The 25,092-nt window shown below is 41.3% G+C and overlaps 1 protein-coding gene across 2 annotated transcripts; it reads right to left on the reverse strand.

Annotated features, from left to right (window-relative positions):
• Positions 1–4,193: 4,193 nt before the first annotated feature.
• On the reverse strand, positions 4,194–22,809 carry LOC119743035 (presenilin-1-like). Of its 2 annotated transcripts, none has more exons than XM_038219351.1 (10): positions 19,072–19,182; positions 17,002–17,243; positions 13,474–13,615; positions 10,636–10,703; positions 9,326–9,546; positions 7,788–7,886; positions 6,396–6,488; positions 5,730–5,933; positions 4,776–4,888; positions 4,194–4,435 (listed from the first exon to the last, which is right to left on the reverse strand). In XM_038219351.1, exons 1-10 carry the CDS (start codon positions 19,165–19,167, stop codon positions 4,280–4,282), a joined length of 1,434 nt encoding a protein of 477 aa, XP_038075279.1. In that variant the 5' UTR covers positions 19,168–19,182; the 3' UTR covers positions 4,194–4,279. The 2 variants fall into 2 exon arrangements, with proteins under 2 accessions (XP_038075279.1, XP_038075280.1); XM_038219352.1 differs by lacking the exon at positions 19,072–19,182 and adding an exon at positions 22,555–22,809 and having other exon boundaries at positions 4,280–4,435.
• Positions 22,810–25,092: the final 2,283 nt, after the last annotated feature.

Genomic DNA, 25,092 nt, shown 5'->3' on the forward strand with positions numbered 1-25,092 from the left:
AACTACAGTTGGCTTTTTCCCATCCCCCCCCCCCCAAAAAAAGAAGAAGAATCGGAGTAAGTTACAAATACAAGTTATGCAGAAAGTACAGTTAATCTGAGCCTAATTTATTCTAAGCACATTATTACAAAACTGCAGAAATGTCAATCTTCCTTTCATTTTGCAGCTGAAGTTCTGGATGCAATACATTTGAGTAACTCTTGTTACAAAATCAAAACAATAAAATCAAGTCAATTGTGATGACCGACTCGTGTATAACCTTATTCACCATGATTTCCCCTCAAAATAGGCTTTGAAAAACTAAAATAATTAAGAAAATGATACTTATCTTGCATGTTGTTATACAAAAGATGACCATATTACATAACAAGACGACCCCATACACATGTTACGGATGATTGTTAGTTTAAAAACTGACAAAAATTAACCATAACGAAAACCAAGCAATCTTCAAGCCTATTTGTATAAACAACACAAGTTTACACAGTTTTTACAATGTTCATATACACTCATTTCCAATGTACATAAAAACACGTACTTTGTACAATGTACGCAATTTCTGTTTACATGTGACCAATTATACAGAATAATTTCAAAAAATGTAAGACTGGTCCTCCGAAATCCAAATAAAACCAAAAAACCACTTGATGGTCCGTCCAATTTGAGCTACAAGCAAGTTTACATGTTAGTGCAAATTAGGTGGATTTATTGTGCTCATAAATGCGCAATTAGACATTTTGGCTTATTGAGCATACCTTCATAAGATCTATATCTTTTTAAAGTATCAATGTTACAAGATTGAAGAAGAAAATTACAGATGGTTGCTCTTTAATGAGATACAGGGAGCAACAAATCACAAGATGGATTACCCAACTCAATCAAGGGTAATACGAACACCGCTATACCGAACATTCGGTTATACCGAACATCGTCTTTGGCTCCCGATTTTTGTGTACAAAACGTACCGAAAATTGTTGTTGACAAATGTCAACAGAAAAGCGACAAGTGGCTATTATTTCCCCAAGGAATAGCTGGGGAACGCCATCCATTGCTGTAGGTAGTAAGCTCAAAAACTGTGTAACTACATTATTCAATAATCGGCATGTGTTCAAAGTCGTCTTTCAGTAACTACCAGTGGAGGCAGGGTGAAGTTCTGAAGGGCGCCATTTATTGAAAAGTGAGTACCGGTGTAGCGTGAATATCCGACTCCATGAAATGTGGACTCATTGGTAGTATTGCGCATGCGGAAGAACGATAATACTGTTTTCAGGATCATATGGGGAGAGTTACCCGTCACGTGCGAGGGATTAACCAATAATAGGGAAAAGGGGTCCGATTTTCATAGGAGTTGGATATTCATATGACACCGGGGCACCGGTACCGAATGATCGCCATTACGAACAATTTGTGTGGATCCCGCTGTGTTCGTTATAGCGGCGTTCCACTGAACAATTTTCTCATTAAAGGGTCCTTGAAAAGAATTTTACATGGGAGCATATTTTTGTAGCAAATATCCATTCCTCTGAAATGTATATAAAAAAAACTATGAGACATCTCTTTTTGGTAAGTATTTGCAAAGTGCACTTTTTTAACATTTTAAAATGTGTCATTCTTTTCCTGACAACCGAGGGCGCTGTTGCTGTGATGTCACTTCAAGAACGTACTTTTCTGATGAGGGTATTTCTCTTCAAATTGTAAACCCAAAATTCTGCTTATTAAAAACATTCAGTGCGTAAAGTTTTCACATTGTCTTACTGTCATATACTGAAACAACAATAAACCACTGAAAGCAGAAAAATAACCACAGCAAACCCCTAAACTTCTGGTGACTTTTTATGCCGAAGCAGATGTGAAACTTAAGTTTCCGCCTTGATTGAAGGACATCACAGTTCTGCTCATTAATATGGAAATTTGCATTAGCATAAAAACCAAAAAGGCACCAAAATGACCTTACAATGGCAAAATAAAGTTACATGAAACTCCAACGTACATTTCAATGATTACATTACAAATATTCCATTACACGGGCCCTTTAAAAAGAAAAAACAAACACTTTCTCTCAGTCCGACTCTCCCATCACAAAGTCTTGACAGTAAGACTTGTTTGATGTAATTTTTTAAAACATCCCAATTATTCATTACTACTGCTTCACAACTTGCCAGAAAGTGGGTTCTTTTTAAGTACCAAACAAGATCCATGGCGTAGCAGAAACTCAACACAGCAACTCAACATTTTTATTTAACACCAAGTATACAGTGTTTATAAAATATGTCGGTGAGGGGCAAACCCCAATATTGATCTTTCATTATCCCGATGCAAATGCCATTTTATGAATAATAAAAATGTGGTACTCTTCACACCAACTTGGTAATCAAATACCTGAAAAGGAACAAATACATTATACACAAAAAATAACAATGCTGAAAAAATAATTGTCTTCAAGGAAATAATGTCATGAAAATTAGGACTGTATCATTGCTATGTGTAATAAACCAATGCATAACTGCAACCTTGTCAATGTTCTAGGGTCCTCTTAATATGTGGTTCATTTCATCAAATAGGAAATAAACACTTCGAACAAAGTTTGCTTCTCCTTGCAAAAAATGGAGAAGAATTGAGTTGCACAGAGTCCTTTGCGGGACTTAACCATTCACATGCAATTACAAGGGTTCCAATGTCATTACACGACAACAAATAGATAACTTCAATTACATTACTAATACATTACATGCCATATAGGTCTGTTCAAAAATGCTTTCTCATTAACCCTCCAGCTATTTAAGCAGTCACAGACAGTCAAAAATCACTTCCACTTCCCCTTCTATACTTTTAACAAAGGCTGGTCACCACCAGTCAGATCGTATGTCAAGCACGTACTTTGTCTAGTCACACTGGGTCAACAGACAAAGGCAAGTTGTGGTCACAGCTGTTTTATCACTCGCCCGGAGTCAAAGCATAGCTGTATCAAGTTACTTTAACAGTCCACGGCAGTCAATCCTGCTTTAGGTGGGCTGGGAAATCTTACGGGTTGAAAACAGTCACTTGATTGATTTTGACTGCAAGGACAACTTGGCACAGAATGTATGTTTACATAGGAGGGTTAATATCTCATTTTTTACATTGCGATCAATTTTCATTCAGGGACAAAGAAATCACAAATCAAAGTTTGGGTGATTGAAGACCTATTCAGGCTAACAATAAGTATTGACATACATGTAACTATATAAAGAGGTGGAGGAATGTCAAAACCATGGCTGCTTCGTTTTGTGAGCATCGGCCCAGTTCTGACTTATTTTGACAAACCATGTCACATTTAACTACCAATTAATAAGCACACCAATTTGGGCGATTCACAATGCAGTGCCCCACCAAGAGTTTGGGAGATGGTCGACAAATTCGCAGCGCAGGACATTTGAAATTGTTAGTTATTCCAGTCAGTGGTTTTGTAAGCGTATGATTCGAGTATCTGTTTGCCCATTTCTTTTCTTGTTATCAATATGGTGTTTTTTTGTAAGGCGGCAGAACACTATGCCCCTAATCTATAACAAATTAGCTCAAGTTGTCTACTGACACTCATTCGATTGGGCCATGTTTTGTCGACCGTGAACTTGAAAAATTGACTCTCGGTGTCAAACCCATGGTGGCGCACTGCACTGTGAATTGCCCGAATTGTGCGGTAAGAAACTACTTTTCTACCACAGTCATTAAGCCAAACCAGCTCAATGTCCATACACAAATTTGGGAAATAAGAAAAAAAGGGCACAAGATAATATGTGAGGTACCGTATTCTGGCAAAATTAGATGGAACTGGGCAGAGGCTGAACTTGAAAAAATGCAAAAACCGAATGGGGGTGATTTTTTTTTTTTTCAGATTGATTGATATTTGTAATCTTTGATATGTCTACCACACACGTATTCAAGAAATAGTATAAACAAGTGGCATAAAGGGGTTTTAACGAAAACAACTTGCATCTTTCATTTTCCCAAGAACAAAACTTGAAACTTTAAAGGTCTTTTTCTCAGTATTTCGTTAAATTCAAACTGTAAACAGCCATAACTTGTCAATGGAATGTCCGACTGTAGTGCGACAAACGGTATTGTAAGGAGAATTACATGCTCTTTTCTAATACCCACAAACCCTCAATTTGACCTCTGCCCAGTTCTGTCTCATTTTGCCAAAACGCCTCACACATTTGAAAAGAAAAAGTATCAAGCAAGACAGATGCGACACAAAGCCCAGCCAAATGCTCCACTTGTGATTGTGAGGAAAGAGGCGGTACTATACGAAGACCTGGCTGCTGGCCAGGGAGTCGGTGAAGGGGAACACTAGAAGGCTGGTGCAGAAGTAGAAGACCAGACCGAAGCAGATGGAGATGGGTAGAGCAGGGAGGGCTTTCTTGAAGATGGCCAGCAGGATCAGGGTCAGACAGAGTCCCTGTAAATAGATGCAAACAACAGAACACTAATGACGATGAAGAGTAATGGTCAGTGGACTCCATGCACTTTGAACAAGCACCCCCTCAATGGTTACAAAGACAAGGTTGGAGGTCTCTTAACCACTTCGCGCCGGGTTTATTTTTGCCGAAAATTTCAAAATTTTCGAAAGGCAAAATTTCCCAGCCAACTTCTGATATATAGCCAAACTCCACAAAATACTGATTTGCAAGAGTGATTTCAACAGTATTTGTACGATATTTCTTGCCGAAACCTCATATGTTTCAATACTCCAAGGTGTGCCCCGGATACTAATTTAAATAATGCGCATGTGTACTTACGATAAGAATGGCTACAAAGCAAGCGACTGTGGTGGTCCAGTCCCCCTGAGCTGAAGCCTTGCCGACTAAGACACTGTAGAAAATGAAATCTCCCAAACCTAGTTTCACACCACCTAAACACAAAAAAATTAAACACATTGTGACTTGAGGCTGACAGACATGTAACAAGGGATTTGACTCGTCTATTAAGTCGCCCTGCGATTTGCTTACGCCGCAACAGAACCATCAGCATCAAGCACAACATTTATGTTCAGTTCACAAAACTGAGTAATAGTGTGATTATCCTGGAGTAAGCAGTATCTCGCCACAGAAGAACCGCAAGTCCGCAACCATGCTCAGGTCAACCAAGACACGAATAAAGTTATGCAGACGTTATAACGTGACTTGTTCAAAATGGCGGCACATATGTTGACAATGGATGGTGTTTAAAACTGTGTATTTCACCGAGATTTTCTATCTAAAAGATTGAAAATTGTAATATTTATTGTATTATTACATTAATACATTTTACTACGCGCCTCCGGAAGCTCTGCTAGAGCTTTTCTTTTGGTACTTCAACAATTCTTCGAGTCCTGTTTTCTCCTCCCATCAAACGATCTACACAATTTAATTAAATAATCCGGATGCGCGCAGAATGTCCTAACTTCATACAGGCCGACTGCTATTGATTTGCGCCTCTCTGGAACACGTTCCTTTGCAGTTGATATTTTTCTACTTTTGGGACTGTCGATTTTATTTCAGTGCTGACTGATGCCGATTGTCAATAATAATGTCGCAATTGTACTTAGATTGAAAAAAAAATGTTCAGGACGCTCGCAGCTCAGACGCAGCTTGATCTTGTCAAGTCAGTTGCCGACTTTTCTGTGTCGTCACAACGTCAACCAGAGGGCGACCTTCGGCTACATTCTGGTCCACATGGGGAATTCCATCTTTGTCCACTTTTCAGCAACTTACGTTCTTCGTCGTCCTCATCATCTTCGGTCTGCTGCCTCCTCTGACTCCTCTCAGGGGCCTGGCGCAGGGCGTTCACAGCGGCGCGAGCCTCTTCGGAGTTGCTCAAATCTCTCTGCAGGTCCCGGTCTTGCCGCTGGCGGAATTCAACGTCAAAACCTCCTGCAGTTTCCTCCTCGTCCGGTTCTGTGTTGCCTGCGCCTGATTCTTCATTATCAAATAAACAAACCAAGACAAGAACAAAACATAAGAATTCACAGGATGAGCCTTTGGATGGGACAAATTTACCTCCAAGGTTTCAGTCAGCTTAGACCCAAAAAAGTTCATTTTACCCGGCAAAGATCCGAAATACAATCCTGGGCGGGTCTTTTTTGTTTTCAACCATGCTCATCAATGAACTACAGCACGGTTGAATTTCAACATGCTTCAAATACACTAGACTCCTAAGACGAGTTTACTTTAGAAAGAATGCAATACGATTTGGTCCAACAAGTTGTTCTTGGTGTGTACACATTCTTTGTGTTATTTGTTATAGACACTGGCAGTTTTTTTATGCAACACTTGGTCTTAAGGTTCATATTTATTTTCAGCTTCATCTACAACTTCAATAATGTTCTGATCCCTGAGACAACAGAATTTTTGTTTCAAAATCCAAGAAACTGATGTTACCTGTTGATTCTTCCAGGCCTGGGTTTTCACACCCGTCCGATCTGGGCTTGTTGGGATCATTGTTTGCCATTCCAACCATCCAAGCCATGGTTGCTGCAGTACATAAAAGAAACTTGTGATTAACCCTAACCGAACTCAACCCATCAAAGTCCACCCAGCAGGTATTTGTTGAAATCTGTTGGGATAGGTACAGTACCCCTGAACTGATGGTCTTTTAAATTTGGGTTTGGCATACCTCCAGAAACTAAGTCCAACAGTGTGTGTACGATTTCCCATGTGGGTGTTGGAATTTGCCTGGATGGGTATGGTTCCTAGTAAATTATGCTGGGAAGTTAGGGTCAACAAAGAAATTGAAGCACTTATGAAAAGATAAGTGACATTCTAGAGCACTCTGGTGCAATGATTACTGAGTGTCTGACTTATGTAAGATGGTTTGCCGATGCAAACCCTGATGAGGAACATGGTGCCTATGTTCTTGGGCAAGGCACTTTACTACAATTGCCTCCCTTCAACCAGGAGTATAACAATGTGTACTTGTGTCGGCAGAGACCACATTGTGCAGATCTCAAGCTGCTGCAGAAAAATGGTCTCAAGGCCTAATGAACAGGGGTAATAATTGTTAACTACATTATTATCATTGACCCTAACCAACCTCAATCCTACAAAATCCTCCTGGCAGTTTTGAGGATTTTGGAGGATTGAGGATGAATAGTGTTTGAAGAGGTGGATGATTTTTTTTTTGGAGGATTGAGGATGAATGCATTTTGACAGGCAGGACTGTCTTGACGATTTTGAAGGATTGGGGCGCTGGGTATCCTTCATTTGAACATATTTTGGGACCCACAAAACTCAGAAGAGCCATTTAAACTCCTTAACAGCAACAATTTCGATTATATTACCTGGTTTTGCTCCCCACAAATGTAATGATAAAGGCACCGTTTGCTTAGGGCTTTCCAAACTTACACCACCTACATGCACTTAACCCAAACTCCACAGAAGTTAGTTTTTGTTTGCTTGAAACCCTCCTTAATCATCAAAAATTCACCACTACACACGAGCTAACTAAACACTTTCTCTAGAACTAAACTTTCAGAAAACACTGTGTCCCATTAAATAAGCTACAAGTTACCTTCCTCAATCACGAAAAATCCTTGACAAACTCTACACAAATTTTTTTTAGGATATGGATTTTGGGTGATCAGGGTTAGGATTATTAGTGCGGACATCTCATTGCTTGACCAGAGTAGGCCTGGATTCACAGTCGATAAAATTTGACATTTACAAATTTTGTTTCTCCTGAACTGAAATAGTACTGATCACGTTCTACCGTCAAACGTTACGACATGCATCCAAATTGGAAGTTTGAAGAATTCCTACCAAGTAACTACTTACACGAGTAAATGAGAGCAGGGAATATAGGCTCATTCCTCTCCTGAGCTGTCTCCACCAAAACCCTCAACGGCCCCTTGGGCGCCAGGACGGCAAACAGGTCTGCAAATAAAGAAAAGAAAATTACACTTACAAATTGATATTTCATTTAATATTTTTGATATGCATCTGTAAGCTGGGCCATGCAAAATTGTGTGCAGTTGGGGACAGAACATACCAGGGTTTCGACCCCTCATCTTCAGTGGTTAATTTTTCAACAACTTGACACAATTTATCGCAAGACTAAGCAGGCTTTCTGCTTAGTATTAGGCTCGTCACGGCATTCTATTCGATTGACTCAAAATAGCTGTTCACTGGAAGTCTTTTCATGCATCTGGTCTACACAATGGGCCGGATTTAGCTCATTCGTTGGGGTTGCAAGGTGACCCTATAGGATAGCACTGCCCGGCTCACAAGTGACAGTCAATAAGATAGGTACGGGGGACAATCGGATGGCCCTCTGGTACCAGCCAAAATTTGAACTACGAGGGACTGATACTGACATGATGGAACCAGTCAGTAAAAGAGAAGCCATTCAACAAGAATGAATATTAACCATGAAGTAAATCAAATAAGGTTTTGCCCTTCACTGACGTTTAAACACTGTATACTCAGTGTGTTACCTCCCGAGTGAAAGTTGGAAAAAAATCACTCGGGTGGGACTCGAACCCACAACCTCCTGCTTTCTAGTGCAGATGTCTTACCACTCGACGACCGAGCTAAACATAAAAAAATCCATCTTATTACCATGAAGTAGTTTGACTAAGAGTGTTTGTCAGAAGAAAATGGTTTTGAAAAGTTTAGTTAACTTTTTTGACCTGGCTTTAGAGGGTAGTAATAGCTGGAGTTATGAATCTATACATATCACACTGTAGCAGGCAGCATATACTGATCACAGCCTCAATAAGCCTCTGTACTGATGACGTCACACTTTGTTAACGTGTACGCTTTTCTATGGGGCCACAAAACCGTCGTCCCCACCAAGCTCCCATAAGAAAACACACATGTAAACAAAGTCATCGGTACAGAGGCGTATAGCACTCTTACAGATACAGTCTGGAAATGACCAACAAACTGTTGCCTCATGACCTCCGACACAGGGTCAACCCATACAGGTGTGCACAACTTGGCGCGGTGCTCTGCAGTTGGTGGGCATGTGTGGTCTAGCGGTAGAGCACAGGATTCGCGATCGTGAGGTAGTGGGATCGAGCCCTGCCGTGGCCATGCGTGTTGTGCCCTTGAGTAAGGCGCTTCACCTCAATTATCCTCTCGACCCAGGTGCTAAATGGATACCGGCATTATTCAATGCTGGGAAGGTAACAGACTCGCTGTGGAGGAGGTGTGGCGATCCCCCCCACAGCAGTACGAGTCTGGCCCAATCATTAATGAAAGAGAGATGGGCACTCCGTTCCTGTGAACACAGGTTCGTCCCCTTTACTTTTTTTTTTACCAGCTCTGCAGTTGGACTACATGTACACAGAAGGCAACAGTACTAAACTCACCATATATAGCAATGGCTGCCAGTATAGTCCACAGTGTCCACTCAGGTAGGTACTTGATGAAGGTTAAGGCAAGCAGGGCGGATATGACGATAAGATAGATCTGCTGGAGCCGCAGTGGTCCCTTCCAATGGATACAAATCATTCCTACCACGCCAAAGTTCCACATGACCAGGCAGGCGGTGAAGTAATCCAGGGGCACATTGTACGTTAGCATCAGCTCTCTGGCGGGTGATGCGTATGGAAAATAAATGATCAAAATTACACTTCTGTTTTTGCAGGAATGTGTACACCTGAGATTAACTTTGCAACATGGAAGTGCATATCGTCGCATCAGTGCAATAAGGTCATAACTCGATTCTGCAACATAGTCATATCTCGCGCGTATGCGCTCCATGCAACAAGGTCGTATCTGGCGTGTCGCGACGTCCATTGACTTTGTGTGTACATCCGGGTTATTTTTAGTGAGATACGACCTTTTGACATTGAAAACTCGCGTTTTATGTACATGACGTCACACGTCATTTTAGGAGATACTACCTTGTTGCACGGACACAACGATATATGAACACCATGAAACTGTGCAACGACAACGGCCAGCTTGCCGTTTACAAGGCCAAATGGGTTCCCGTAATGTATCAGAAATGTAGGGGGAAAACCTCTCCATTTCCCTACGCAGAATCTATTCTTCTCATTACCTATATTGATTCTATGGTAATGAAAAATGATGGCGCTATCCCATTCAGTGACACTTCCATGCTGGTGACTTGTATAGTTTAATTTCGACCTAAGTGTAGTATGTATTTTAAGCATGAGTTCAAGCCAGTTTTGTCCATAGAGATGTCGGCATGGGCAGACATAAGAAACTGACCGACCAAAGTTGATCTTTGTGAACCAGATGTTAATGGGTGGGGAGCAGAGGATATTTTTTTTTCAGATCCTCTCGATTTTCCTTCATAAATCTTGTCCAGGTACATGATAGAGGATCTGCTTCAGTGCAGTCAGACATTTCATCAGTTCATTTACTTAAATTCATATAATTCTTTCAGGTGGGAAAAATACATACAAATGTGCACATATGTGCGGCACAGTTGTTTAACTGCTAGAAGAAATTTAAAAGAGAAATATTTTGAAGAACTTATTGGAGAAACAGTTGAACCATATTGAAAGAACAATCAGTGACTATCAAAGAATTCAGCAGGGACTGAAATCCTAATCCACATGTGTGCCTAAGGAGAGTACCACTGACTAGGCCAACTTGACACCTTGGATTTGTTAAAATTCCAAATTTCTTGAGATGAGGAAAAACTTACTGGAGATATAAGAAAGCAAAGAAAAACAGCAGCAACAAGGACGACAATATCAGCCAGCCATGGATCACCTACAGGAAGACAAAATACTCGTAAGATGTAATTTGCGAGTGATGTGAACTCAAAACTGGATTTTGCCCTTCACTGACGCATCTTATAAACGTTGTATACTCAGTGTTGTCCCAAGTGATTCTGTATCTGTATGGGTACGTTGCAGAAACCTATTCAGGCATTAACGCAACGGAGAGAGAGGGTGTACGCTGGGATGTTACACTGAGTGAGGTCCATGGCCGAGGAGAATTTTAAACCTCTTGACCGAGTCGGCTTGAACAAGGTTTTCCTCAAGATGGTTCCAGTCAATAATTGATTTGTTAAAGAATGAGTTTTTAAGTTGATCTGTGTTGCACCAGGATACTTTGAAGCACTTGGAGTTTATGGCGATGGAACTTTCAATGGTATTCGATGAGGATGTACCGTCAATCTTTCTTGGCCGAATTTTTCTGCCTTGTTTCCTGGGTATTAGGTATAGATGTGAGGGGATGGCCGGTACCAGCCTTGCAACTACTTTGTAAAGGAGTATCAGGCGTACATGTAGATGTTTTTGTCTTTCCTGAACGGATGGTAATTTCAGGGTTTGCAGCATTTTAGTAATACATCCTGTTTGCCGTGATCTATAGGGTGCATACCTGCAAATAAACTCCCATAGACACTAGTGCTAAATGCCCATACTTCAAAATTCTTTTAAAAATACTCAAAACTCTCACAGGTATTCAAGCTGCACAGAAAAATGATGATCAATGTGTCATCTTTCATTTTCTTTTCAATTTATGGTGGGTTGACCATTGACTTTTCGAGATATTTTCACGCAAAGAAGACGACCCCTATTTTCCCCAAAGCGGAAAAGTAGCCATCTTGAAAAACGATCCCTCCACAACATGGCAAAATAGCGCCACTTTCGAGCCCAATAGCATCCAAAATGCTCAGAATTGAAAGCCCCAAGTCCGGGCCAGAGGTTCACTACCATATCTCTTCAATTCCCCAATTTTACGGCGCTCAGAACTCTCTAATATAGAATATTTTGAGGGTATAACTTTTATTCATGAGCTTGGCGGATCGATTTACCGGTATGCACCCCTATAGTCGCCAGTGATGAAGCGGGCAGCACGATATTGGATGCGCTCAAGGCAATCCATGATTGTGAGAAAAATTCACGAATTGTGAGAAAACTACTCAGGTGGGATTTGAACCAACGACTTCCTGCATACTAGCGCATACCTCTTACCACTCGACCACCGAGCTTGCTGGGGTCAGCTAGCCGGTTCGAATCTGATACAGCAACGGTTACCACAAAAAAAACATTCATCGGGTGATGATAAACCATAATCTATGAATTTTTCTCACAATCACTCCGGACAACACAGAGTATACAGTGTTTATAAAATACGTTGGTTAAGGGCACAACCCAATATTGAGACAAAAACAATAATGTGGCATAGTAGACCCCGAGTGATTACTTTAGCACAACATAAATTTATATAAAAAAAATACAAAAAGTGACAACAGGATTGGAAGTAACAGTCCTGAAAACAGTGCTTTGTTATTTTTACACCAATTGCGGATTTTCTTCTTTTTCTTTTTCTTCCTTACAAGTGCAGACTTCATGCCTGAAGATAATTGCACTGCCAGAAACACCGGGGCGAACCCCTTCTCTTAGCGATAAGTGTACTGGGTTCTTTAACGTGCATTACACAACACACGGGACCTACGGCTTCACGTCCCATCCAAAGGACGAAGCAATAATGGTTAAGTGCCTTGCTTGAAAACTTGTAATCAAGCCAATCTCAAGTCATTCATTCTTAAGCAAGTCAAGTCTCTTTATGTTGCTAAACACCGCAAAAAAAAGAAAGTCCACAATCGTTTGAAGGGTCAAAATTTAAAATCTGCTCGTCTTATGATAGTGTCATTTATATAGACCATTGGAGAATGTTTTTAGCTACCAAAGACTGTAAATTGTCCAACATGGATAACGATTTATGAAAAATGATGCAGTTAGAAAAGTTGCAAATTTAAAGATTACGCCAATGGAAATTGCTGCATGGCAATGTCACACTGCCCGAAATGAACGGCAGGGGATACCGATCGCACAGTGCTTGCATGCATGGGAGCACGTTATTTGAATTATCTGCGCTTTGTTCGGGCACTGTGCCGTCCATAGGGACCCATTACGGACATGCGTGGTTATGTTTAGCAATTTCTCTGCCCGTAATCTTTAAATTTGCAACTTTCCAAACTGCATCATTTTTCATACACCGTTGTCAATCTTTGTCAATTCACAGTCTTTGGTAGCAAACGGGGTATCAAGATGAAGCTAACAAAATTTTCCAAAGGTCCATATAAATTCAAAATTATGACCCCTCCAATGAAGGTGGACTTTCTTTATTTGCGGTATCTGTATGTACATGTACAGGTACATGTGCATGTTCATGTGCATGTTCATGTGCATGTTCATGTGCATGTTCATGTGCATGTTCATGTGCATGTTCATGTTCATGTGCATGTACATGTACATGTACATGTACATGTACATGCACATGAACATGCACATGTACATGCACATGTTCATGCACATGTTCATGCACATGCACATGCACATGTACATGCACATGCACATGCACATGTACATGCACATGTACATGCACATGTACATATAAATGTACAAGTACATGTACATATAGAAATGAACTGTGACAAATACAATCCCTGCTACTTGAAACCCCACTTGACATTGACTTGTGATTTGACAAGTGATGGACTTGACTGCTGCTGCGGGTAACATCGTACCTTGTAGCATCTGTACTTATAGAGCATAACCAGCACGACAGTCAATGCCAAGACAATGGCAATAATGATGAGGGCGTTGACGACAGCGTTCCAGGCTTTGGTCCCTGCTCCACCTTGGTCTTCATGGAATGGCGTGTACACACTGTGTAAATGCAACAAGCAGAGAACAAACAAAAATTTAACACTAAACTTTCCTGCAGTTTGTTTCTTTTTGAGGTTCTGTATGGGACAAAGCAACTCAATCAGCATTGGCAGGATACATCGATGTGTTACAGTGTTGATCTTATATCAGTCTTTAACAAAATAATAGGGACCATCAGAAGTGGTACGTCTACAGGATATGTATGCGGCTCGGAAAAAAAGTTGCTTGTTTAATCACAATTTTGCTTAGTTATTTTCATTTGGCACATTGTGGGTAATGCACATTTCACATCAAAATGTTTAGATGTAGGAATACCACACAAAATGGTGATATAACCAGCTAGTTTTCGGAGCCACATACAAATCTTGTCAAACAAGGTAATGTGCAAGTAATTGTTCTTGGATCTCCAGAAAAGAAAATGTCAGGCAATGTTAAAGTTGTATTCCCTGTGTTCGTCAACAAATTTGATGTTTTTAAATTTTTAACTCAGGCCAAATAAAAATAATAGTTCTGCTTCCGATTACATGGCATTTGAAAATAGGGTAGGTAGGTAGGTAGGTAGGGAAAAATTATTTTTGCCAATTTTTTTTGTGTACGATCATATGAGGGTAAAAGGTAGAAATTGATGATTTTGGGTGTTTTTTCCCCTCATTTTTCCCATAAAAAAATTAGGGTAAGGGCTGTCAGAATAGGGTAGGTAGGGAAACCGGAAGCAGAACTATTATTTTTTTGGCCTTATGTTGTATTCCAACCAAAATCTCCTTTTTCCATCTGCATTCTGCAACCCTCTGAAAAGGGTTTTTCATTTTATGCACAAATAGATCCACTTTGCGAGCAGACTGGCTCCCGGTACGTACATTATCGATACCGATTGTGGGGCCGGAACCAGCCTACCCCGCGAGAATGGAAGTACTGTCTGGCAGCCAATAATTAGCAATTGTAAAGTAATAATTCAATAATTAAACATGGGCCGATTATTTTTTCGATCGATGTCTCATTCAGAAGTGAATAACTTTTGTATTGCTAGAAAAATAGCAGTTAAGAAAACGAATTTGGACTCCAGATGCTCTGTGGTGAAATCTGAGGCATTTCAGGGCCATTTTTCCCCGACTGTTTAAATCAAATTTGCTTGTGTTTTCAGCTTGGAGGCAAGATTTTTGAGGGGGTGTGTCATCAAAAGTGATTTTTTTTTTTACTTCCGAGTGGAACTCGTTACAACACCCTGTGCACAAACCCTAGTATGAGACTGCTCTGAAAAATTTTAAGTGTTTTCTAAGTAAATGCTTCGTTTTTGTCAATGCTAAATTTGACTCCACAGCCGTCTGGTAAGACTAGTGTTTTGCAGTGTTAATATGCTTAGGCCAAAAAAAAAAAGTCTCCGGTTTCTGGTATGCGCGCGCGTCGCTGTAGCCATGCCTGTCGGCAAAATGAAAAAAATTTTGTTTCAATGAAAGATGATGTCTCAAAACCGCCAAACTCACTGGTTTGACTGGAATCCTGCTGCTGCACAATTTTAACGTGTTTTTAAATGGGGTTATGATCGAGAATAAGCTTTATGTGGCCTCTCTGGTCTCCCATAATATTTGCACCTAGTTTAGTCGGGCACCATTTGCAGTCATCAGCCGACATTTGAAGCCAAAAAAAGAGGTGAAAAAAAAAAAAGCTGCGTCACCGCACCACTTTTTGGGCAAGCTCCATACCAGAAACCGGAGACTTTTTTTTTTGGCCTTAGCCACGTCGTTCTTTCCTGCATGCCTGACGCTGAAGTCGCACTTGCAAAGAACACAGAATGCATGGAAACCGTCAAGCTTAGATCGCACGATTACAGGCCACTCAGTTGTGTACTCGGAAGGTATTTCTGCTCAGAAAGTCTCCTTTTTTTTCAGAGGAGTCTCCATTATTCCAGCTTTCCCGGGCTAAGCTTCGATGGTGAATCGATGCAGCTAGCTTAGTACGTGCACAGCTACATGTAGCTACATACAGTACGTCGTACCCGTACAGCAGTGCGGCAACTTCGTTCCCCATACGTACGCTCACTATTCTGTATTATATATATGCAATGAAAATCACTGGGTACAATCACGCCCCGCATGCGTAAAACTAGACTTGGTTTCAAGTCTGTGATTGTGGGTCTATGGTTGTTCTCCATAACCATATCGTAAATAGCGCCCTCTTTGGGCTTATGGAGCGAATATTGAATGATAGCACAGTGGTACTGTATTAAGTTAACTTTTGCAAAATATTGCGCGGCGCAACCGCGATCTCAGACTTGAAATCAAGTCTAGAGTGGGGCTGGTTTCTGGCAATCGAGTCTAACGCGGATGTGTATATACATGTATACATGTACATATGCGAATTCGCCTCGCCTGGCGACTATTTGTCAACCACTGGTCGATTTTGCCTGGTACCCAATATGTATCTTGTGCATAGGTTACCATGGAAAATCGACTAATGGTTGTCAAATAGTCAGTCGCAGCTCGCCGCTCGAACGTGGTGGTAAGAAACACCTCCACGATCGCAATGCTTTTGACGGCGGTCTTCATAATCTTCTTTTAATTAAATAAAAGGTTTTTATTTATATTTTATTTCATTTATCATTTCTATATCCATTTACATGTAATACTTCATAAACTGTTAACTTGTACATGTAACAATTACATAAATACAATTGTCAATTAATTTATAAAAATCGTATTTCAATGAACTATAAGCGTAGAGTCGTATTCACGAATCAAATTCGTAAATGCTACGCCCAAATCGTGTATGTTGGCATCTCTGGACTTGTGATGGACTTGTGATGGACTTTTGATGGACTTGTGATGCACTTGTGATAAACTTTTGATTGACTTGTGATGGACTTGTGATGGACCTGTGATTGACTTTTGATTGGCTTGTGATAAACTTTTGATTGACTTTTGATTGACTTGTGATGGACTAGTGATGGACTTGTGATGGACTTGTGATGGACTTGTGATGGACTTTTGATTGGCTTGTGATAAACTTTTGATTGACTTGTGATGGACTTGTGATGGACTTGTGATGGACTTGTGATGGACTTGTGATGGACTTGTGATGGAGTTGTGATGGAGTTGTGATGGACTTGTGATGGACTTGTGATGGACTTGTGATGGACTTGTGATGGACTTGTGATGGACTTGTGATGGACTTGTGATGGACTAGTGATGGACTTTTGATGGACTTGTGATGGACTTGTGATGGACTTGTGATGGACTTGTGATGGACTTGTGATGGACTTGTGATGGACTTGTGATTGACTTGTGATGGACTTGTGATTGACTCTTGATTGACTTGTGATAAACTTTTGATTGACTTGCGATAAACTTTTGATGGACTTGTGATGGAATTGTGTGGTGACATAAGCTCACAGGTAACCCCCTCCAGGCGCTGTGTAGAACGTCACAGTAGATATGGTGGTCACTACAACAATCATGCACAGCGAGACAGGAACAAACAGCATGATGACGTGCTTGGCTCCGTATTTAAGCATCTCCTCCTCGTCCTCAGCCTCCTCGCTGGCATTGCGCTGCCGCTGGCCCCGGCTCCTCTCACTGTTCTGATCCCCAGAGCCTGCATTCCGGCTGCGTCTCACTTCGGTCGCCTCTCCATCCTATGGAAGCGGGATGAAAAAAGAAGTATCCATTAGGTGTCATGTTCAAGATATGAGCCCCTAGGAATCTACCATCAATGCACTGCATGTCATGTTGCAAACCTATGTTAACCCTAACTTTAGCATGATTTACTTGGAACCATACCCATCCTGGCAAATTTCCAACACCATATGGGAAACTGTACACACATATTTCTGATTTTGATTCTGGAGGTGTGCCAAACCGATGTAAAAGACTGTCAGTTTAGGGGTACTGTACCCATCCTGACAGATTCCAACAAAACATGTTGTTGGGGTTTGATGGGTTGAGTTCTGTTTGGGTTAAGGACTTTTGCAAAAATCTGCGGTGTTCTCCACTGAGTATATAAAAAGTTTACAGGGCAGCAGTGGGCAAAAGTTGTGGTTGCAAGTTTGAAAGTCGCAATCCTTTCACAGACAACAATCTGCAAACGATGTTCTTAACCCTCCTGTGCAAACAACATACATTCTGTGCGAAGTTGTCCTTGCCGTCAAAATCAATCAAGTGACTCGTTTTTTTAACAGTTAAGAGCTCCCATCCTACATACATGTAAAGCAGGATGGACTGGCTGTGACTGTTTATGTAACTTGATGCATAGCTATGCTTTGACTGCAGGTGACTGATAAGCCAGCTGTGCCTACTTCTTGCCTGCTCTTGACTAGTCTCAGTGCTTGCTTGTGATCTGACTGTTGGTGACTAGCCGGACTAAAAGGCATGGCATGGGATTTTTTTTTTTACTGTCTGTGACTGTTCAAACAGCAGGAGGGTTTTAACTTAATGAAGTTAATTCTGTATGGCGTCCACAAATACTATGACAAGCCCCAAATTCAAATTTGAACCAAGCATTGTCTGCAGTAAAGATTGCTATCTGAGGAGCTGCCAACCATCACATTACACGATATATGTGAATAGTATTACATGGAAAACATCAATGCATGCATGTTGGTACGGTAATTCACTGACAGACAGATTTCAAAATTCTCGACTCACTCTGAGACAGCATACATGCAAACCACATCACCTTCACTGAACTAATGGACTCCATACATGCATGTAGATGGCGCTTCGTGACCACTTTCGACAGCCCCAGTAGGAGGGCCAGGGACACACTGCATGTGCGTGTATTGTGCAATGTAAGCATGACTTATTTTATTATGAATGTGCACAAAGGTTTGCATGATCGTCCTGGCATGTTGTGTTGGGAATGCATTCTACATGTACGTAGGACTGTCCTGAATATACCGAATAGTCGAATGTTGGATCATCAACCTAATATTCATATAGCTTTTAGCCGGTTTGAATATTCGAGAGAAAAAAAAACTATGCACATACACGCACGACTGCAATGTTATTTTATTGTAAAGTTGCGGCGCTTTATTGTCAGGTGCCACTGTTTTTGTTGACTGTAATTTTTTGTCAACGCCAGTTCATTGTTCCCATCCTTTTAGCAGGTTAAAGCCCTTTTACAAGCTTGTTCCGGTATAGAATACGTCAAAACACTCCAGCGCCCCATATCGATTGCCGCACACAAACTTTCAATAGCGCACTCTTCGTCAACTTTTAACGGGCGCAGCATGTAGTTGCAGCTGGCAGCTTAAAATATCCGAATATACGGTCCAACACAGTTTCAAGTAATCGAATACTAAATTATTTGAAAATGGACAGTCCTAATGCATTCAACCCCCCCCCCCCCCTGTCTCCCCAACTCTCCCTATGCATGCTATGCAACTATTGAGGGGGTACTTGTGCACGAAGTCCATTACCACTGGACATGACTACACGTAGGGGCATGAGTACACGTAGACAAACCTTTCTCATGGGTTCCAATCCATTCCTGGCAAAGATTACATCATGTCGGTCTGTATCTAGCAACAGCACAGCACACTCTGCACACCCGCCATCCATTGTATCAGGCTTTTTGGTTTTTAAAGCAAAACTCATTTTGTTTTACACACGCATTACATAGTAACGGGGGTCAGACAAGTCGACCGTTGAGACAACTCGACTCGGGACGAGTCGACCGTTGAGACAACTCGACCATTGAGACAACTCGACCGTATGTGCGATAAATGGAAAGACAAGTCGACCGTTGAGACAAGTCGACCGTTGAGACAAGTCGCCTCGCATGTTTTTGGGCCTAGTTTTGGGGATAGTACCGGGGATCTTTGACGGCGGCTGAGTTTTTTTGTTGCATATAACACTAACAGAGCCGATATAGCGCAGCGAGATTGTCCGTGCACATCTTTCGTTTTTTCTGGGCCTGTGCGTGCATCCCCGGTCAACGTAGCCGTACCGTGCACGGTGGTATCGTTTTTGTGCCAGGCCTTTGCACCCACCGTTGCCGGTCAACTTGTCCGTACCGTGCACGGTGACATCGTTTTTGCCGGGCGTGTGCGCGCACCGTTATCCCCGGTCAACGTGGCTGTACCGTGCACGGTGACATCGTTTTTGCCGGGCCTGTGCGCCCACTTGCCTGCCACAGATTTTTGCAACTTTTTCCGCTCCACGTGTATACATTTCCATTAAGTAGCGCTGTCTCAACGGTCGAGTTGTCCCGAGTCGAGTTGTCTCAACGGTCGACTTGTCTCAACGGTCGAGTTGTCTCAACGGTCGACTTGTCCTGAGTCGAGTTGTCTCAACGGTCGACTTGTCTGACATTCATAGTAACAACGTACAGTGTACGGTGTATGACAGTGCAAATGAACACAAGTAAAATATGAAGCAACATGTTTTTCTAGAATCAACTTAATTCGTAGAAACGTCGATTAAAAATCAAAGACAGTTTTTTGGCACATGTGTGGCCAGTAAAGGTACATGTATCCTTTTATGTACCGGTACATTGTGCATAAGACAATACATACAAACTTTGGAACTGCGCATTAAATGTACTTTGTGTACGTTAACCTACAACAGATATGCATGGGTACATGTAAACTACAAAAAGTCCTCATTTGAGAACAAATGCAATGACAATTCCTAAGTGGAAAATCACATGCAAATTTACAGAATACAGACAAGCAGACACCAGACAAGCAGACACACAAAATACATGTATATGATCCGACAAAAAGGAATAAATTTGGTGACACCCATCACATCACTTTGGACATACATGTATTGCGCATATGGTGACATGCTCAATGTCAGAAAATTATCAGCTTAAGGGCTCACAATGATAATGAATGTAATGAAAGACCCATCACATGGTGCAATCAGCATAACATACAAATGTACACACCAAACACATTCATGCACATCTGCATCTACTTCTACATATCTACTGGGTGCGTTACTTACAACACAAACGTTTGACAACGTCGGCAAATGATTTTCCATTGGAATATATGCACAAACTGGTCGCAAACTTGGGAACTTTTGCAAGAATGGAACGCTGCCCTGTACTGTTCCTTAAATACAGTACGTTTTTTCCAAATTCCATGCACGTACTAAGCCTGTACATTTTGTACAGAATGGAAAGCATGACACAGACCATGTTTTACACGGCATCATATAGAGGGAGCTTATAAAAAGGGGTTGCCATGAGTCACAATTTATAGTCTGTTTTACTTCTCACAAACATCATAACCAATGCATCATTTACCTGTATCTGTGTGACAACTGAACCTGCTAGCCCAGTAGGCTGTTTTGTAAGAGAACAACCAGTGTCAGTAAATACATCCAAGAATTGCAATGGCAATCATCATGGTCAAATGCCTGCACAATGGGAGGAGGTTTGATTATTTGTCCACGACCAACAAAATAAGTATCTTTTGGGGGGTCAACCATACATCTTTGTACATTTCTTACAATCGATTGTGTTCAAATTTTCCCCAACATGCCATCTTGCCAAGATCGATCTTACATGAAAGTAATTGGAGTTGGGGTAAACTTTTCAATGTGTGTTCTAAAATGTTCACACATCCTCAGCAGAAATGAAAGCAAAATGGATACATGTACATGTACATGTACTTGTATTATTCAAGTGCACACATGTCAGTTTCTGCAATGAACAAACCAAGTGTAAGCTGGTGTCTTCCCCTTCCATTTTCTGAAACTTTTTCACGGACGGACAGCTTTGTGTGTTTTCTGCTTTTCCACTTTTTACTATACTCCGCAACAATGTTTGAGAGCCTTTTAGGCCTATATTTGAAATTAAAATTGCCACCACATGCTAACTTGCTACAGTGGTTAACATAAAGTTTCAAAATGGAAAATGTTGGCATGTATACGAAGGCAGACAGAGGATTGTGTTATGTTTGAAAGAAATGCGGATAGTGCAACAATAGTACATGCACATTTGTACGCTATGCATGTTGCAGGCAATGCAAAATCACAATTTATGCTTCCATGCCGCATTAGGGGAAATAAACTTGAAACTATAGGATGCAATATTTTTTTGAAAATTTGACCTGATCAAAGATGGATCTATGGGAACATGTCACCTTGAGAGGTTATAACTGTACACAGACCTTTACAAAGATCTGTCCCTGACAATGGACAAGATGGGATAACCCTAACCATGCCGGACGCAACACAGTTCATCAGGTGTAATAGTATGTGGGACCTTGCTGCAGTGAGCCATCAATGCAACAGTCTTGGCTGAAGACGTTGTTGTTGTATATTAGATACCGGTACGTGATAACCTGCTTTTTGGGGGTGATCGTGTATCCAATAAATACAATTAACGTCTTGTCCCAAGACAGTCAAAGCCAGTGCATAAAGGGCCAATTCTGAAACAATGAGAGCTAGTCCCATTGAAAAATGCCATACAGTTGCATCATGATGCAGTTGATGACCACAGACTCTGAGTGAGGCAGTTTGGGCATTGTGATTTTTGACCTGATGGATTTTGCTAACATGCTTGTCATTTTGACAAGTGTTGCATGTTGCTGTGTTCAGCAGGGTTTCTAGCCATACCCTAGGGGTTAGGGAGCACTCATAAATTCATGTCAACCCCACTCCAACCATGCCAACACAATACATGTACAACCAAACGGAGCTCAGTCTAAGCTTGTTTAAACGTCTTATTTGTGTCCCTCAGAGTGACACATAACCAACACACGTTTGTTCAGGCTGTAAATCAAGGATTTTCTATTGTTCCTCATCATCGATCTTTTGTTTTACTTTTTTTGCAACAGCTCCCATTGGTTTTGCACACGTTTTCTAATCGAGGTCGTCCTCGATTTGACTCCTGTTCTGCTCGATGATGCTTCACATGCGTGTCCTCGATTTACACCATAAACATGCACACTGCACACACACAAACAAAAGGAAAATGCTTCCAAAAATTACCCCAGTGGAGGGCCTTCCGGCTGCCAATGACTGGGTGGGGTTGCGAGCCTCAGCGTGGGAATCCATAAGGCTTGTTCTTTCCGACAGAGAATCGTTGTCTGCACACAAATTAGCCATAAGCCTTTGTCATATCACGTGGAAGCCTTGAAGGCATGCAAAAGGGTTTGGCTCGGTTGTATTGTCTGGTTCCTTGCGTCCAGGGTGTGGTCTTTAGACGTGCTGACACAGCAGCCTGACTACAGACTATGGTTGTTCCTAAACTGTATGGATACAGGAAAGAGGATATTGTTAATTATGGGCTTCATAAGGAACACGCAGTTCACTACCTGAAATAATCATGCACGAAATAGTCACACTGCTTTTGGCATGTTTTATTGTATGTAGGAAGTACATACACATTTCACTTTCACATACATGTAGGAAAGTTAACCAATTATTATTTATATCAGGCTTCCAAGTAGTAAACATAAATCAGTGTATTGCATACTTTCAATAGTCACCTTTTTCGGGTGACTCTGCAAAATTGGGTTTTTTTTATTATTAGAGAGGTTTCGCATGCAAACGGATACGTTTAGTGCGACGGATACGTCATCAGTTATGACGTCATACGCCACTCACTGTCCGCTAAGCTTGCAGACGACACGCATATCTCACTCGCTACACATAAGTAAAGAACGGATACGGATAGCTAAACGTAAGTGTAAGCGTATCCGTTCGCTTGCGAAACCTCCCTATTGTATAAACATCCACACATTTCAAGGTATCGATGTGTATTTTGCTGGTTCCCGCTCAATCTAGAACGGAGAGCATTGCAGTTGACAACCAGTCAACAGAGGGTTGTGGTCGCATACTATGTTTATCAACAAAAATGGCAGCTTCCACTTCAGTACGCCGAGAAAAAATTAACAAAATTTTGAGAAATAAAGACATTGAAAATACATACCTTGAAAGCAATGTAGCCAAATGAATCGATCAGCTGAGCTCAGTTCAGTACGACATTCGTCTAAATTCTTCGAATTTCAGGTTAGGTTTTTTATTTGTCAGTACAAATGAAAAAGCTAACCTGAAATTAGAACAATCAAATGTCCCACTACACTGAGCTGAGCTGATCGATTCATTTGGCTGCATTGTTGAGACATGAAACAGCCGTTAACTAACTTGTGGAAACAACACTGGAGAATCATGTGACTTGTGAGCATGCGCTGGGTGGATGGACCGGATAAATCGGAGGGTTCCTACTACTTTGCAATGAAAGGATTCTGGGTACCATGCGCTGCCATCCAAGATGCCGTCAAACCAGATTTTCTACACGTTCGTATGGGCTCCATTTTCACCCTGATAATTTCTTTGGAATGATAGATCCTATGCCATTGAAAGTTCGAGAAATAAACTCGGCATGGCGTGTTCTTTTACCCAAGCATCCCACTTTTTCACTTATTAGGACAAAAGGGACTACAATACATGTAGTCCCTTTTGGCAAAACTTGACAAAGAATGTAGCATTCAGACGCCACATCTTTTACAAAGTCTGTGCACCATGGTCTATGGAGAGTTGCATGCATTTTCAAAGTATTTTCTAACAAAATTGGAAATAATTTTCAGTCCCAGATTCATGTCTTTAGACTGACCTTCATTGAGATACATGGTGAAAAAAGTGGCGTCAGGATGCAACGTTCTTTCCGAAATGGGTCTCCTAATTTGCCACTAGCCTAACTTGCATATTTTGTCAAATTGTGTGCATTTCATTCCACATGGACAATGACGGAATCCACTTCGGTTGGCAAATATAGAGACAAATTTCACATGAAGGAACCATTGGGAAGTCCTAATTTTGGTGAAAAAGTGGGATGCTTGGGTAAAAGTTTTGTCTGGTGTGTTGTCGCGGAAAGCAAGACAACGAGAATGCTTTCCACGACAACGCACCAGACGAAAATTGAACTCTCTTGCGGCGCCTGAAAGTGGTGTGGTACCCACATACATCGCGCGCGCAGATTTTTTTTCGATGTCATCACGTGATGCATACATTTACATAAATTAACCAAACAAAATGGACGACAGCCGTTGGAACTGGATGTTTTTTTACGGACAAGCCACCGAAATCGTCAAGATTTTTCACATTTGTTTTTTGTGTGGTCTGTTTCAAGTCGATCATTAGCTTCGTGAATGACAGCTGAATGTATGAGGTATGTAAATGAAATCTGGGGTGGGATATTAGAGGTGAAAAAGGACAATTTTTGGGAGGCCATTCTGGAAGGGTCTCTTGCTACCACACTCTCCCTAGTTATGTCTCCAGCGCTACTTATGAATGATTATGAGCATGTCAGCTGGAGTTACTCAAGCTAGTCAGCAAAGAGGTTTGGCAACACTGCATGAGGAAAGTCGGGGAAAACGTTGAAGTGCGCCACATAATGATAATCTGGTAACTAATACAGGTAAATACACATGTAGGGAACACCACTGCACTACAGTCATGACAGTGCATACAGGGCAAGTCTGCATGGGGTCCTACTAAAATGCGTCAACAAGCGTCAACGGTCGT

This window comes from Patiria miniata, unplaced genomic scaffold, assembly GCF_015706575.1.
Source record: "Patiria miniata isolate m_02_andy unplaced genomic scaffold, ASM1570657v1 HiC_scaffold_6, whole genome shotgun sequence".
In the NCBI taxonomy this organism is placed as follows: Eukaryota; Metazoa; Echinodermata; class Asteroidea; order Valvatida; family Asterinidae; genus Patiria; species Patiria miniata.

Excerpts from the sequence above, each read along its gene's own strand:
- LOC119743035 (XM_038219352.1), bottom strand. The coding sequence starts at position 22,671 with ATGGCTAATTTGTGTGCAGACAACGATTCTCTGTCGGAAAGAACAAGC. Across the intron at positions 13,616-17,001 it reads GCGCCTGGAGGGGGTTACCT|TGTGTACACGCCATTCCATG; the intron begins GTGAGCTTATGT and ends GCATTTACACAG. Across the intron at positions 5,934-6,395 it reads AGGCCTGGAAGAATCAACAG|AATCAGGCGCAGGCAACACA; the intron begins GTAACATCAGTT and ends TTGATAATGAAG.